Here is a 14043-nt window from a genome sequence, read left to right as displayed (position 1 = left end):
GGGTTTCCTAGCACTTTAGTATCTATATGTCTATATGCGGGGCCGGCTCTCTCCCAGGTGTGTATATATATACCGTATACAGCTCCCCAGCACTTTAGTATATCTGTCTGCAGGGCTGGCTCTCTCCCAGGTGTATATACTGTATACGTACACTATAGGGTTTCCTAGCACTTTAGTATCTATATGTCTATATGCGGGGCCGGCTCTCTCCCAGGTGTGTATATATATACCGTATACAGCTCCCCAGCACTTTAGTATATCTGTCTGCAGGGCTGGCTCTCTCCCAGGTGTATATACTGTATACGTACACTATAGGGTTTCCTAGCACTTTAGTATCTATATGTCTATATGCAGGGCCGGCTCTCTCCCAGGTGTGTGTGTGTGTATATATATATATATATACACACACACACACACACACACACACACCGTCCGGTCCCTTCTTCTCGCGCCGTCCTCTGTCCCCCCGCCGCCGTCTCGGAGAAGTGCGCAGCCCTGGTTTATGGGTTTCATTTATTCCTTCCACTGACACCCGTTGCTATGGCGATGGCGTTAGTACATTACAGCATACGGTGTTCTAAAAAGTTAAAAGCAGCACTTAATGCACCGGAAAATGGGTGCAGGAGATTTATGGATGGGGCAAGTTGATATTTACTGCAAAGCGTCTGTATACAAGGCGGGACACGACTAAAAGCCATCTGCAAGTCACACAGGAGATGAGACCGAAGAGACATGGCGGCTGCACCCATCACACCGGGCAGATCACTACACATGGCAGAGTGTATATAGTGTATACAGTGTATAAACAGCATTCCAAGAAAAACACATGCTACCCACTGTAATATTTGGTGGAGGTTCCATCATGCTTTGGGGCTGTGTGGCCAATGCCGGCATCGGGAATCTTGGTAAAGTTGAGGGTCGCATGGATTCCACTCAGTATCAGCAGATTCTTGAGAATAATGTTCCAGAATCAGTGACGAAGTTGAAGTTACGCCGGGGATGGATATTTCAGCAAGACAATGATCCAAAACACCGCTCCAAATCCTCAGGCATTCATGCAGAGGAACAATTACAATGTTCTGGAATGGCCATCCCAGTCCCCAGACCTGAATATCATTGAACATCTGTGGGATGATTGGAAGCGGGCTGTCCATGCTCGGCGACCATCTAACTTAACTGAACTTGAATTGTTTGTCCAAAATCCCTTCATCCAGGATCCAGGAACTGATTAAAAGCTACAGGAAGCGACTAGAGGCTGTTATCTTTGCAAAAGGAGGATCTACTAAATATTAATGTCACTTTTCTGTTGAGGTGCCCATACTTTTGCACCGGTCAAATTTTGGTTTAATGCATATTGCACATTTTCTGTTAGTACAATAAACCTCATTTCAATCCTGAAATATTACTGTGTCCATCAGTTATTAGATATATCAAACTGAAATGGCTGCTGCAAACACCAAAATATTTAGAACTAAAAATGATTAAGATTAATAGGGGTGCCCAAACTTTTTCACTGTATATAGAGCAGTCTAGAACCTACTACTCCCATCATGCCAGGGCAGAGTGTGCGGGGCGACGCTGGAGATCGCTCTACCTGCAGCGCTCCCTGTAGTATGTGCAGGACAGGTCACTATGGCTTTCTTCTGCATACAAATTATATAAGTGCCTGACATAACAACAGGAAACAAAGCCGCCATTTTTCCCCAGTTTGCCTGAAAAACCCCTTTTATTACCATGGTTTTTCTGTAAAGCCACACCCACTTGTCTAACAAGTGACACCATTCTGATTACAATCTCTGCACTAAATTGTGGCACAGTTTCCCGTCGGGATAGATCGGTTTCGGTGCACGTTGCCTCCTTCCCCTGACAGTATTTAGGCTCAGTCTCCAGAGCCCACGGTCAGTTCAGGGCTCGGGGTTGCAGACTCCCCGCGTTACAGCACCTCACATTTTGGATGCACATCACCTCCTACCCCTGACAGTATTTAGGCTCAGTCTCCAGAGCACACGGTCCGTTCAGGTCTCAGGGTTGCAGATTCCCTGAATTACAACGCCTCATGTTTCGGTGCACATTGCCTCCATCCCCTGACAGTATTTAGGCTCAGTCTCCGGAGCACATGGTCAGTTCAGGTCTCGGGGTTGCAGACTCCCTACATTACAGCGCCTCACGTTTTGTGCACATCGGCTCCTACCCCTGAAAGTATTTAGGCTCAGTCTCCGGTCAATTCAGGGCTCGGGGGTTACAGACTCCCCGCGTTACAGCGCCTCACGTTTCGGTGCACGTCGCCTCCTACCCCTGACAGTATTTAGGCACAGTCTCCGGAGCACACGGTCAGTTCAGGGCTCGGGGTTACAGACTCCCCACGTTACAGAGCCTCACGTTGAGAGTTTGTTGGCGCAAGGTACCTGCAAGGAACTAAACCTGGAGACTAAGTATGTAACGCGGGGCCCAAACGTCCAGGCTGAGATCTTCAGAGATGTAGAGAAGGGAAAGGCACCGGAGTGGAAAATGGTTGTAAGGAGCGCAAGTCTATTAGGGCCTGGTAGAAAATAACCTTCGGATCGAGGCCTATCATGGGAGACAAAACACAATTAAGCTGCAGATCTGATGGGACCTCATTACACCAAAATATACGGCAACCTCTGCTATTAGCAATGTGAGCCTGAGAATAACAAGCCGCCGCCACTGCCGCTCCACATCTACCCCCTGTTATTTTACGGCTGCCATTTAGAAAATAATTTCACTTCTGCTGTAAACTTTACCATGGAGGAAGCGCCGAACCAACACCACGTGTACGCCGAGGGGAGCGCGGGCCGCCAATGTAAACACGTTCATGGCGACTACTGGGATTACACGTTCACTTACAGCCTGGGAGGAGCCGCAACGCAGAAGGAGGATTATTATTATCATCTCATTGGCTTTTCTCTGTGGATAGAACAGTAATGGGGACGCATTGTCAGCCCGGCCCAGATACAGACGAGAACAACGAGCCTTCAGCTAGCCGAGCAGTCACCAGCATGGGGTATGGGGAGGGGTCACAAACTTACAGACATACGGCCCCTTAGGATCTGCAGCCTCCTCGCAGACTCGAGTAAGAGATGAGCAGATAATGGTAGATCACCCGGCTGTAACTGCAAAAGCGTCCTCTGCCCAGGTAACAGGACCCACAGGCAGCCCATAGACCAGATAACTGAGCCGACATCCCCACACACATGCACACTCAGCTCAGCCAAGGAGAGGGGAGAAAGCCATTGCCATACCATTACCACCCCAAGAACATCCAAAACCTAAATCGTAACAACACCCACATTAGGTCGGGGTCAGTAATCTTCAGCGTGCCAGCGGTTGTGCTGGGAATTGTAGTACTGGAGGTTTCTGACCCAGATGAATTGGTCAAACAAACCTGCCAAGTATCGCCAAGAAATCCCAGAGAGAAGTGCAACAGGCGAAGAAGCAGATTTATAGCGCTCACATTATACGATCAGAAAAACAGCAACAAAAAGGAAGAAAGAAGGAGCGACACAGACAGACACACAGACAGACAGAAAGACACACAGAGACAGACAGAAAGACACACACACAGCAAGACACACAGACAGACAGACACACACACACAGACAGACACAGGGGTGTAGTGCATTTTTATGACCCCTCCGGGTTCTAGGTGACTCTCTCAGCTCGCAGGGATCTCGCACGCTCCTTTTTTCTTCCCATAATACAGATGAGCTTTCACCATTCCTGTCCATGGATCGTCGAAGGACGATTGTGTTTACACTGCGAGCACCGAGCACTAATGGCCGCACATTCACGGCCTCTCCAGAAAGTGCAGAAATACAACAATTGCCGATCTGAAAGGAAGCAGAGCTGTAAACCTGCCACATAAAAGCACAGAGAGCCCCGTAATGTACTGGGCTGCAGTAAATTGTAGTGTCAGGATAAGTGTCCTGTAACCAGTCATATCAGCAGCCGGGGGGCCCCCCGCACAAGCCCCTCTGGAGAGACACAAATCAGGGCACACACATGGACTGTCACACACGGCTCACAACCGCCATCGCACGCGCATCATGGAGTAAGCACATTACCTGACACGGGGCCGGTGTTAACCATTTCTACAATAGCTTATATTTATTAGGTACGGGGTGTCGTTTAGGAGAGAAAAAAAAAAGGAGTAAAAAATGCCAATATGCGATAATAACATGTGAACATGATCCTACAACCTGCCTAAGACTTGCTCTTACTATAGAGCGGTGCATTGTGGGAGCTCAGTGACTATATGGCGGGGATGGAGCGACCCCCATACACACAATGATATATAGACATGCATGCACATTGCTCCCTGTGTCAGTCCTGATCCCCATCTATACGTGAAGCGCGGTCCTGATCCCCATCCATACGTGAAGCGCGGTCCTGATCCCTATCTATACGTGAAGCGCGGTCCTGATCCCTATCTATACGTGAAGCGCGGTCCTGATCCCTATCTATACGTGAAGCGCGGTCCTGATCCCTATCTATACGTGAAGCGCGGTCCTGATCCCTATCTATACGTGAAGCGCGGTCCTGATCCCTATCCATATGTGAAGCGCGGTCCTGATCCCTATCTATACGTGAAGCGTGGTCCTGATCCCTATCCATATGTGAAGCGCAGTCCCGATCCCTATCTATACGTGAAGCGCAGTCCCGATCCCTATCTATACGTGAAGCGCAGTCCTGATCCCTATCCATATGTGAAGCGCAGTCCTGATCCCTATCCGTCCTCCTCTTACATCCTGTACAGACAGTATAGAAACAAGAACACAGCATGAACTACTGGAAAGAACAACATGGAAGTGTCGGACATTGTGGGACCCGTCTGGTCACTCCACATATTTTAATTTATGTGCTCGGCTCAGTAAAGCGCGTCCATTAATGTTAAACAGAAGAGTCCGGTTGTAATGACGGCCGTCTGTATCGCACTGCACAGGACATGGCGGAGGACAGAAGAAAGTTATTAGTAGGGACTTCTTATTTTACAGGTTTTCTCCACCCTATACAGGCGTATATATTGACCTCTTTACTCCAGATACAGCGTCACTCTTGTATACGGGCTGCGGTACATACTGGGGTCACCAGAGAGGAGGGAGGGGGTCAGCACCATTATAAATCTCCTAGTGTTGTGTCCATGACACTGCGAGGCGTCTATAGATCTGAGCCCACCTATAGTCTGACCGCCAGTCTGTAGGCCATAATGTCCTGTAGTTGGAGATCACAGTCCACTGCGCTTGTGGCGACGCTTTCTACGACCGTCCTTACTTACCTTTACTAGCGGAAGCTTTTACACATCTTACTGGTTATTATAAGAAAGAGAAGGGTTATCAAAGGCAACAAAGCCGCGCGGATATCGCCCGCACCCCTGACCACTTAACTTATAAATATTTGACGTCCATTTCTGTGTATTTCTCGGTGCGCGCCGGCGCCCTGCAGAGCGGCTTGTGAATAAAATAGGCCTCCATATTCCTGAAGCATTAGAATAAACTCACAGCTGGGTAACGTTACTGCGGCCCACTTAGAAGCCCCCGAGGCCTGAATAGACCCGCTGCTGCTCTAAGTGCTTTCATTTTCATTTCTTTAAAAGCTTCAGACATTGTTCCTGGCAGGTTGTAAGACAATGGCCGGCCCTTGTTTGAGGTGAGAGCGCTCCCAATAGTCCGCCGCGCAAACCTTAATGAGGATTTATACAAACAGGACGGATTTACCTCCAGACGGTCAATTAAAAGGCAAAAAATATCCACAAATATTCCCTGCGAAGCTTCAACCACAAAATCCAAATCGGTAAAAACGTCAACAACTGGACGATGTCGGTACCGACTGAAAATAGACAACGATGTCGAAACCAACATTGACAGGTCAGTGGTCCGGACGGAGAACCCTAGAGGTTATATATGGTCAGGGTATCCCAGCCATGTCCGGTGTTATAGACCAAGCCCAGACAGCGAGGGCAGATGACAGTAAGCTCATGTGTGCCCAACGTGTATGGACAAGACTCTTAAAGGGGTTGTCCAGGGACTTCCATTTCAGACAGTACAGGTATAACCAGCAAACACAGAAGAGGAGGGAGAAGCGGACTGACTCAGATCACAGGACCCAAGAAAGGGCCAGCCAGGAAACCTGAGGTCTGGGGTAAAACAATCCCCCGAAGGATGTACATGTGTATAAAGTCCCAGGACAATCCCTTTAAGAAGAGAATTATTGCACACCCATTATTTAGTCAGACTGTGATATATCTACAGAGCGATCCCCATAAAGCTACTGTAGTGCGGGGAGACATCGTACGACAAAGCCGCGCAGTGTGATCAGGACCCGACTATCCTGACTATTTCTTGCATCAATCCGAGAGTTATAAGGTTTTATCTCCCGCTCCTGTATCCTCACCCGGGCTTGTTTTTTGGGTGACAAGTTGCCCTTTTTACTAGTACTATTCCAGAGTGCACAGAACTGACCATCCGCCATCTTACTTCACTTTCGCCATCTTTACACCTCAGCCACTTGGCCATTGTCTTTTGCCTGTGACATAAATCCACAATTACATTGACTCTACTGGTCGGTAGAAATAAAGCAAATCCAGATTAAGAAATATTTCCGGGAGAATACGACGCGTTTGTGCGGCTGCATTCGCAGCGTCGGTCTCCTCTGTGACCTATGTAGTATTGGACTATTCCGTATTCTGGAGCATTTTGGCCGGTCACTGGTGTAATACAGACTCCGCTCCTGTCACTTCTGAGTTCCCCAGGTCAGACGGCCGTCAATCATCTGCATTGTCACTAGGGGAGGAAGAGGTTAATGGAAACGTCCTTTTAATACTGATGGTGAATTGTCAATAGTAAAAGGGCTTTGGGAAACCAGACCAGTGTATACGGGGTTACTGCACGCCTGGGATCCCACAAGGAGTCTCCATGTAATGAGGTGTCGGAATGAAAACATGGCCGGCTGTGACAGAGGGGCCTCCCAGCCATTGGAGCCCAAATCCTTAAATAAGAGGCTGTCCTCAGGAGGAACCCCCTAACCCTAACCTAGGAGGATTCATATAAGAAGTGACCATTACGTCTCAGCCCAGACAATAAGTGTCGCAGACAAATCACAGGAGGTTTCAAAGCAAAATGTACAAGAAATCCGCCATAAAGTGAGCAAGAAAACTTCTTACAAGTACAGCGAATACTCCATATTCTGCCTCCTATCCACACACATATATATATATATATATATATATGTATATCCCTACACACACCAGCCTTCCTCAGAAAACATGCTTCATTACATTAATCATTGCAAAGTAGCACTTTATAGCAATCTGTTCTACAAAACCCTCAAACAAGAAAACATGCAAACAATGACAGGAACAGAACTTTGATACGTTTCGCTTGTGAAGTATTAATCGCCACGTTCCATCTGGAAAAAAAAAAAACAAAGCCGATTTTTCGCTCTATGCTGACAAGTATAATATATTGATTGAAAGCTCTGCATGTCACCGATGTATTCAGCGGGCTGCGGGGGTCTTGTTAACACGTCTGAAAGGAATAAGACAATGCTTCCCAATCTGTGGCTCTCCAGCTGTTGCAGAACTACAGCTCCCAGCATGCCCTGACAGACTGACGACGCCTGCTGATAGCTGCCGTTCTGGAGGTTTCTAGGAGTCGCAATGAAGGACCCACCTACAAAGAGTTAAATGATCAGCGACTGAGCGTCCAACCACTGATCCCCAGAACACGGGTCCCTGCACAACTGTGAGAATAAAGTAGCGCTCAAGCCGTTTTGCTGCCCGCCATTCATCTCTATGGGAATGTGAAGCCGAGTCCAGTAGCGGGTATCTCCAGCACTCCCATAGAGCTGAATGGTTCAGCACAGAACAGGCTCCAACATCAGGAAACCTGCCTGGTAGAAAACTTGGTACAACGGCCCAGATTTTGCTAAGCACAGGCGCACACATCTGATGTGCGGACAGTCTTCTATGTATATACAGGGCACACTCTCCATACATCTGATGTGCGGACAGTCCTCTATGTACATACAGGGCACACTCTCCATACATCTGATGTGCGGACAGTCCTCTATGTACATACAGGGCACACTCTCCATACATCTGATGTGCGGACAGTCTTCTATGTACATACAGGACACACTCTCCATACATCTGATGTGCGGACAGTCCTCTATGTATATACAGGACACACTCTCCATACATCTGATGTGCGGACAGTCTTCTATGTACATACAGGACACACTCTCCATACATCTGATGTGCGGACAGTCCTCTATGTATATACAGGACACACTCTCCATACATCTGATGTGCGGACAGTCTTCTATGTACATACAGGGCACACTCTCCATACATCTGATGTGCGGACAGTCTTCTATGTACATACAGGACACACTCTCCATACATCTGATGTGCGGACAGTCTTCTATGTACATACAGGGCACACTCTCCATACATCTGATGTGCGGACAGTCTTCTATGTACATACAGGGCACACTCTCCATACATCTGATGTGCGGACAGTCTTCTATGTATATACAGGGCACACTCTCCATACATCTGATGTGCGGACAGTCTTCTATGTACATACAGGGCACACTCTCCATACATCTGATGTGCGGACAGTCTTCTATGTACATACAGGGCACACTCTCCATACATCTGATGTGCGGACAGTCTTCTATGTACATACAGGGCACACTCTCCATACATCTGATGTGCGGACAGTCTTCTATGTACATACAGGACACACTCTCCATACATCTGATGTGCGGACAGTCTTCTATGTACATACAGGGCACACTCTCCATACATCTGATGTGCGGACAGTCTTCTATGTACATACAGGGCACACTCTCCATACATCTGATGTGCGGACAGTCCTCTATGTACATACAGGACACACTCTCCATACATCTGATGTGCGGACAGTCTTCTATGTACATACAGGGCACACTCTCCATACATCTGATGTGCGGACAGTCTTCTATGTATATACAGGGCACACTCTCCATACATCTGATGTGCGGACAGTCTTCTATGTACATACAGGGCACACTCTCCATACATCTGATGTGCGGACAGTCTTCTATGTACATACAGGGCACACTCTCCATACATCTGATGTGCGGACAGTCTTCTATGTACATACAGGACACACTCTCCATACATCTGATGTGCGGACAGTCTTCTATGTACATACAGGACACACTCTCCATACATCTGATGTGCGGACAGTCTTCTATGTACATACAGGGCACACTCTCCATACATCTGATGTGCGGACAGTCCTCTATGTATATACAGGACACACTCTCCATACATCTGATGTGCGGACAGTCTTCTATGTACATACAGGACACACTCTCCATACATCTGATGTGCGGACAGTCTTCTATGTACATACAGGGCACACTCTCCATACATCTGATGTGCGGACAGTCTTCTATGTACATACAGGGCACACTCTCCATACATCTGATGTGCGGACAGTCTTCTATGTATATACAGGACACACTCTCCATACATCTGAACTCCACGACATCTTCGACAGTAAGTCACAAGACCTGCCTGGGACGAGATTCAGTACTCCGTATAAAGTACAAGAGCTGACAATGACATTGAGTGAGACGCGGGGCCGCTACATGAATAGAAAGCCACAAGAAAAACACAAAAACCACTGACCTGCTTTTCACTCAGAGATGTGATTTTGGCTTGGAGTTCATGGAGTTGTTTCTTCAGGTCTGCATTCTGAATGGAGAGAACGTACATATATAATAACCAGCCGGAGCCGCCGACCCCTCCCCCCCCATTATATTCCACGCTGCAGACTTATCACATCTCTATAGGATTGTTTTATACATTTATGTCTTAGGATGAGTTTGGTTCAGAGGCCATCTTTATAATTTTATATTGACAAGCCATTTATGAAGGAGTTGGATTCGGGGACATCAGAGGAGTTGGAGTCGGTGGTTTGTCCGACCAGCTCAGACTCCGACACCTTCATCCATGGCTCACGTTGTGAGAAACCCAGAGACTGAATTTCCAGTAATTCTGTATGTAATTAACTTCTCTACTAATTGATATTGTAGGAGTAAAATTCATCAGTTTATTGTGAAGCTTCGCCAACTAAAAGGAAGGTTTTACATCAAACTACAAGACAAGGTTTCACAATATAAGACAATAAGCGCGGACGTACCTGTGGATCTTGCTTCATCTGAGCGACCAATTTCTGGTGAGAAGAAACAAAAAATGTCTTTAGCTACAATTCAGACCGAAGACAAGTTAGCAGCAGATATTTCTGGCGGATTATACTGCAGGTCCTGTCGGATACGTCACAAGTCACACTGGCCCATCTGTTGCCGATTTTGCAGCCTATTTCACCCGCTCACTGAAAGCCGCAGTAAAAATACTCAGCACGGTCAGACACCCGAGGATTTACAATCTGCAGCAGACGTCCATTTACATAAGATGTCACGCAGCAGAATCCTGCAGCTGACCCTCGGTCCTGCACCTCGGTGGGGTCATTTCTGCAGCACGAGACTCATTAAAGTGAATGGGACAGTTGCAGAAATTTCTGCTGCATGTGAATATTTGCTCGCTCTGGTCTGGGGACGCCGTCCGTGTTGGGGCCTATTTCGCCGTTGCTGTACATAAAGTTATGGCTGCCTATACAAATAACTCATTACCCCAGGAAATAAAATAAAGACAACCTCTTATACTAAAGCCAAACCAGAACAAAACTAAACTGAACCCGAGCGGCTGAGGCCCATGTGAGGCTTTCTGAATGATACTAAGCTCAGATTAACCTACATTTACAATATTATATTTTCCATCTTAAGAAGGTTCACTCCGACTTCATGAGTTTTTTTGATGTTCATTTATCTTTTTATATAAAGTTTTCAGATTATATTGTATTTGTCCACGATGAAGCCAATAAGAAATGTAATTAACATGGCAGAAGCTTTAATAGGCCGAGCCCTCGTGGGGTTTAGTCCCCATACACAGCGGGAATCCGGACAGGGGACAAGTGATCTGTGACGCCGAGTCCTCGCCTGCTCTCACTGTCCTGCATTGTATCCCGTACAGATGGCTGAGATCACTAGAACACAAGGAATCCGGGCTCTACAGACCGACGTACTGACCAAATATCCCAGCCCACATGGTACCGTGTACATGTCCACCACCAAGGCAGACTGGCATGTAGGCCGCCCCCTAGCACCTGCGCTACACCTCTGACGGCCCCTCTCCCACTTGTTTAATAACGAATCCAGTTACTAGAGTTTGGGCTGATTCATAAAAACTGTGGAAAAGTAACTTAAATTGTCTGGTGGGAGAGGAAAAAAGAAAATGGTCAGAAAAGGATAAAAATATACAATAAAATGTAGGAGAAGCAGCAGCAGCAGCGATGGTCCTGTCCTCGGGGGTCCCCAAATCTCCTGCAGCAATAATTCCTGGGTCTTTGGAGGGGGTCAGTGAGGTGGGTTTTGCTTCTTTTATTGACTTAACCCATTCAGAGTCTTTAGTGAAGTATTTCCCCGTGACCAGTGAAATGTAATGTCAGACAGGTAATCTACGGGCTATAGATGTGTCGGCCATATTTGTATGCCGTCGTCACAACAGTTCCAGGTTACTTTGCCACTGAAGCACCTATTACTAATAATCACTCTATGGGGGGGGGGGGGGGGGGGGTCTTCCATCCCCATCTGACATATAGAGATGTGGTAGTGTAAATAGTGGCCGAGAACGAGCTGCCCTATTATAGTGATGGAGCCGGCACAAGGGATTTCTTCTACAAACTCCAGAAATCATGAGAAAGCTTTTCCTGACAACATTTGGGAAACTCTGGAAACTCAGAACATCTCACAGTGGCCATAAGGTAAGTGCTACCCTGTGCACGTGTCCTGCCATCAGATATCACCTCTTCTATATCCCTCGGCTATTCCTCCAGGATGTAGTTCCTGACTGTCACCTGCAGATGTCGCTGTAGCACACACAGTCGCTGACCCGGCTGATGAAAGATCTCGGCAATGTATAAAAGTCATCACAAAGTGACGCAACGGCGGCCGCGACGCACCGGACCGCAACCTACCTGTGTCTCTGAAGGGGTTAGTCACTATCAGGTGTAAAAGCCTTTGTGTTTTAGGATTTGGGGTCTCATTTAGGTGATATTTCTGCCCATATAAGACACTATAGACTCAGCGCTCCGGGCCCTACAATTGCCCCCAGCCGTACTCTTGGTTTTGCCTAACCCTGTGTAGATACAGAGCTGCACCCCGTGTATACAGGTGTAGTAGGGGGTCAGTATAGGCACACTTTAGGTAAGGAGCAACAACCAGGGCTATAAATCCTCAGTCTTAGAATTGTTTTACCACATTTACAATCTGAACCTGAAAGCAGCCAAAAACTTACTACCCCCTCTAAGCATTCCCTCTATGTATACATGTACATGGCTGTGTACGGGCCGGGACCACAGAGGAACAAACCCATTAATATCCTCCAGCATAACAGGAGCTGCTATAGGGAAAGGGTTAAAGCTTCCCATATGGATGGACTGTCTATAGGGCGCCTGTCCGTGACCCCGCTGTTTACTATTACACATATATTGATTATTGAGCGATACCGGCCGCGCCACCGAGGCCATTAACAGGAAAACAAACAATAATCAATAAAGGGTTGTCAGTGTAACAGAGAGCGGCGGCAGCGGCGAGGGTTGTGCGGATTGTGCAGGCGCGGCGTCACATCTGCACCCGCACACCAGGTGACACTGCTTACTGACGCCTCCGCCAGGGGATCGCTCCCATTGTGCCAAATACTCTTCACTCTTTACAGTCTGCAGAACACCAAAAATACTGGAACTTGCTGGATCCCAATATCCGTCACTACAGTAATTATACAAGACATAACTCTAGTGTGAACAGAAGCCAACTTATGGTCAGACACTAGGTCTCTTCTGGCCCCGTCTGTTTGCCCCGATTTCCATTCTGGAACCCTTTAGACTCATGTTGTAAATCTGACAGGTCCGGAAAAAGAAACGGAGCTTATTCAAGAAAATATCCCAATGATAAAGTGAAGGACTCGGGGCCATTAGATTGTAACGGGAGGATGAAGGAGAGAAAGCGACGACAAGGTCATCATTAGGTTATGTCCGGCAGAAGGCCCCACGTGGGGAAGAAACCTAAAACATCTGCACCTCCGCCGAGCGACACTGCTATACATTTCCTTAGTAAGTCCAGGACCTCATCTGTTCTGTCCGAGGACACAAGACTTACATCTGGAGACAAGAGCAAAATATTTGTGGAAGTATAAACTGATACTGAGTTTTATAGATTTCCTCTAATCATCTTAGTGGTGATGTCGGTGGTCCTGATCGGCAGCCAATGGATATGACCAGGAATGCCAGAACTTACTATAGTCTTGGAACTATCAGATAACCAGCCATGATGTCCTTATTGTGGTCGGGTTATCTTCTCATCCATGTAGTGTCCTCCTGATAACCAGCCATGATGTCCTTATTGTGGTCGGGTTATCTTCTCATACATGTAGTGTCCTCCTGATAACCAGCCATGATGTCCTTATTGTGGTCGGGTTATCTTCTCATACATGTAGTGTCCTCCTGATAACCAGCCATGATGTCCTTATTGTGGTCAGGCTTTGTTCTAAATTCATAGTTGGCTCCATTGGCAACAGATCAAGAAAACAGGCCGTCACCACCAAGATTAGATTTTATTGTCTACAGATCTTTGGGAAAATCCCTTTAAGATGGCTGCATGGAAAGAAATATAACAGACCCCTCTGACAGTTCCGGGGTCTTCCTGGTATGTGTTGTCCATTATTTATCACCTGGTATCTTCAGGGGCAGACGTGAGCCTTGTCTGATGACAGCGGGTGACACTTTCACCTGTTTGATGCCGCTGACTTATTGGGTCTATGAGATTTCCCTTATTTGGGGCATTTTCGATGGCGAGAACAGACCCGCAGGCTTTGCTATTCTTGCTACAAGGCATAAAAATGGCGGACAGAGAAGCCGT

At 47.2% G+C, this 14043-nt stretch overlaps 1 protein-coding gene across 8 annotated transcripts in view; it reads right to left on the bottom strand.

Moving 5' to 3' along the window:
* PHF21A (PHD finger protein 21A) overlaps nucleotides 1–14043 on the bottom strand; it is a 71877-nt gene that overhangs the window by 35435 nt on the left and 22399 nt on the right. For all 8 annotated transcript variants that reach the window (XM_075280774.1, XM_075280779.1, XM_075280771.1 and 5 more), the window contains exons 3-4: nucleotides 10212–10244; nucleotides 9698–9763 (exon numbers count right to left, since the gene is read on the bottom strand). In XM_075280774.1, coding sequence (XP_075136875.1) covers nucleotides 9698–9763; nucleotides 10212–10244 — 99 coding nt within the window. The remainder of the gene's footprint in view (nucleotides 1–9697; nucleotides 9764–10211; nucleotides 10245–14043) is intronic.

The sequence above is a fragment of the Leptodactylus fuscus genome, chromosome 7 (assembly GCF_031893055.1).
Source record: "Leptodactylus fuscus isolate aLepFus1 chromosome 7, aLepFus1.hap2, whole genome shotgun sequence".
NCBI lineage: Eukaryota > Metazoa > Chordata > Amphibia > Anura > Leptodactylidae > Leptodactylus > Leptodactylus fuscus.
The sequence above is the reverse complement of the archived record's forward strand: the minus strand, read 5'-3'. Positions and strand labels throughout refer to the sequence as shown.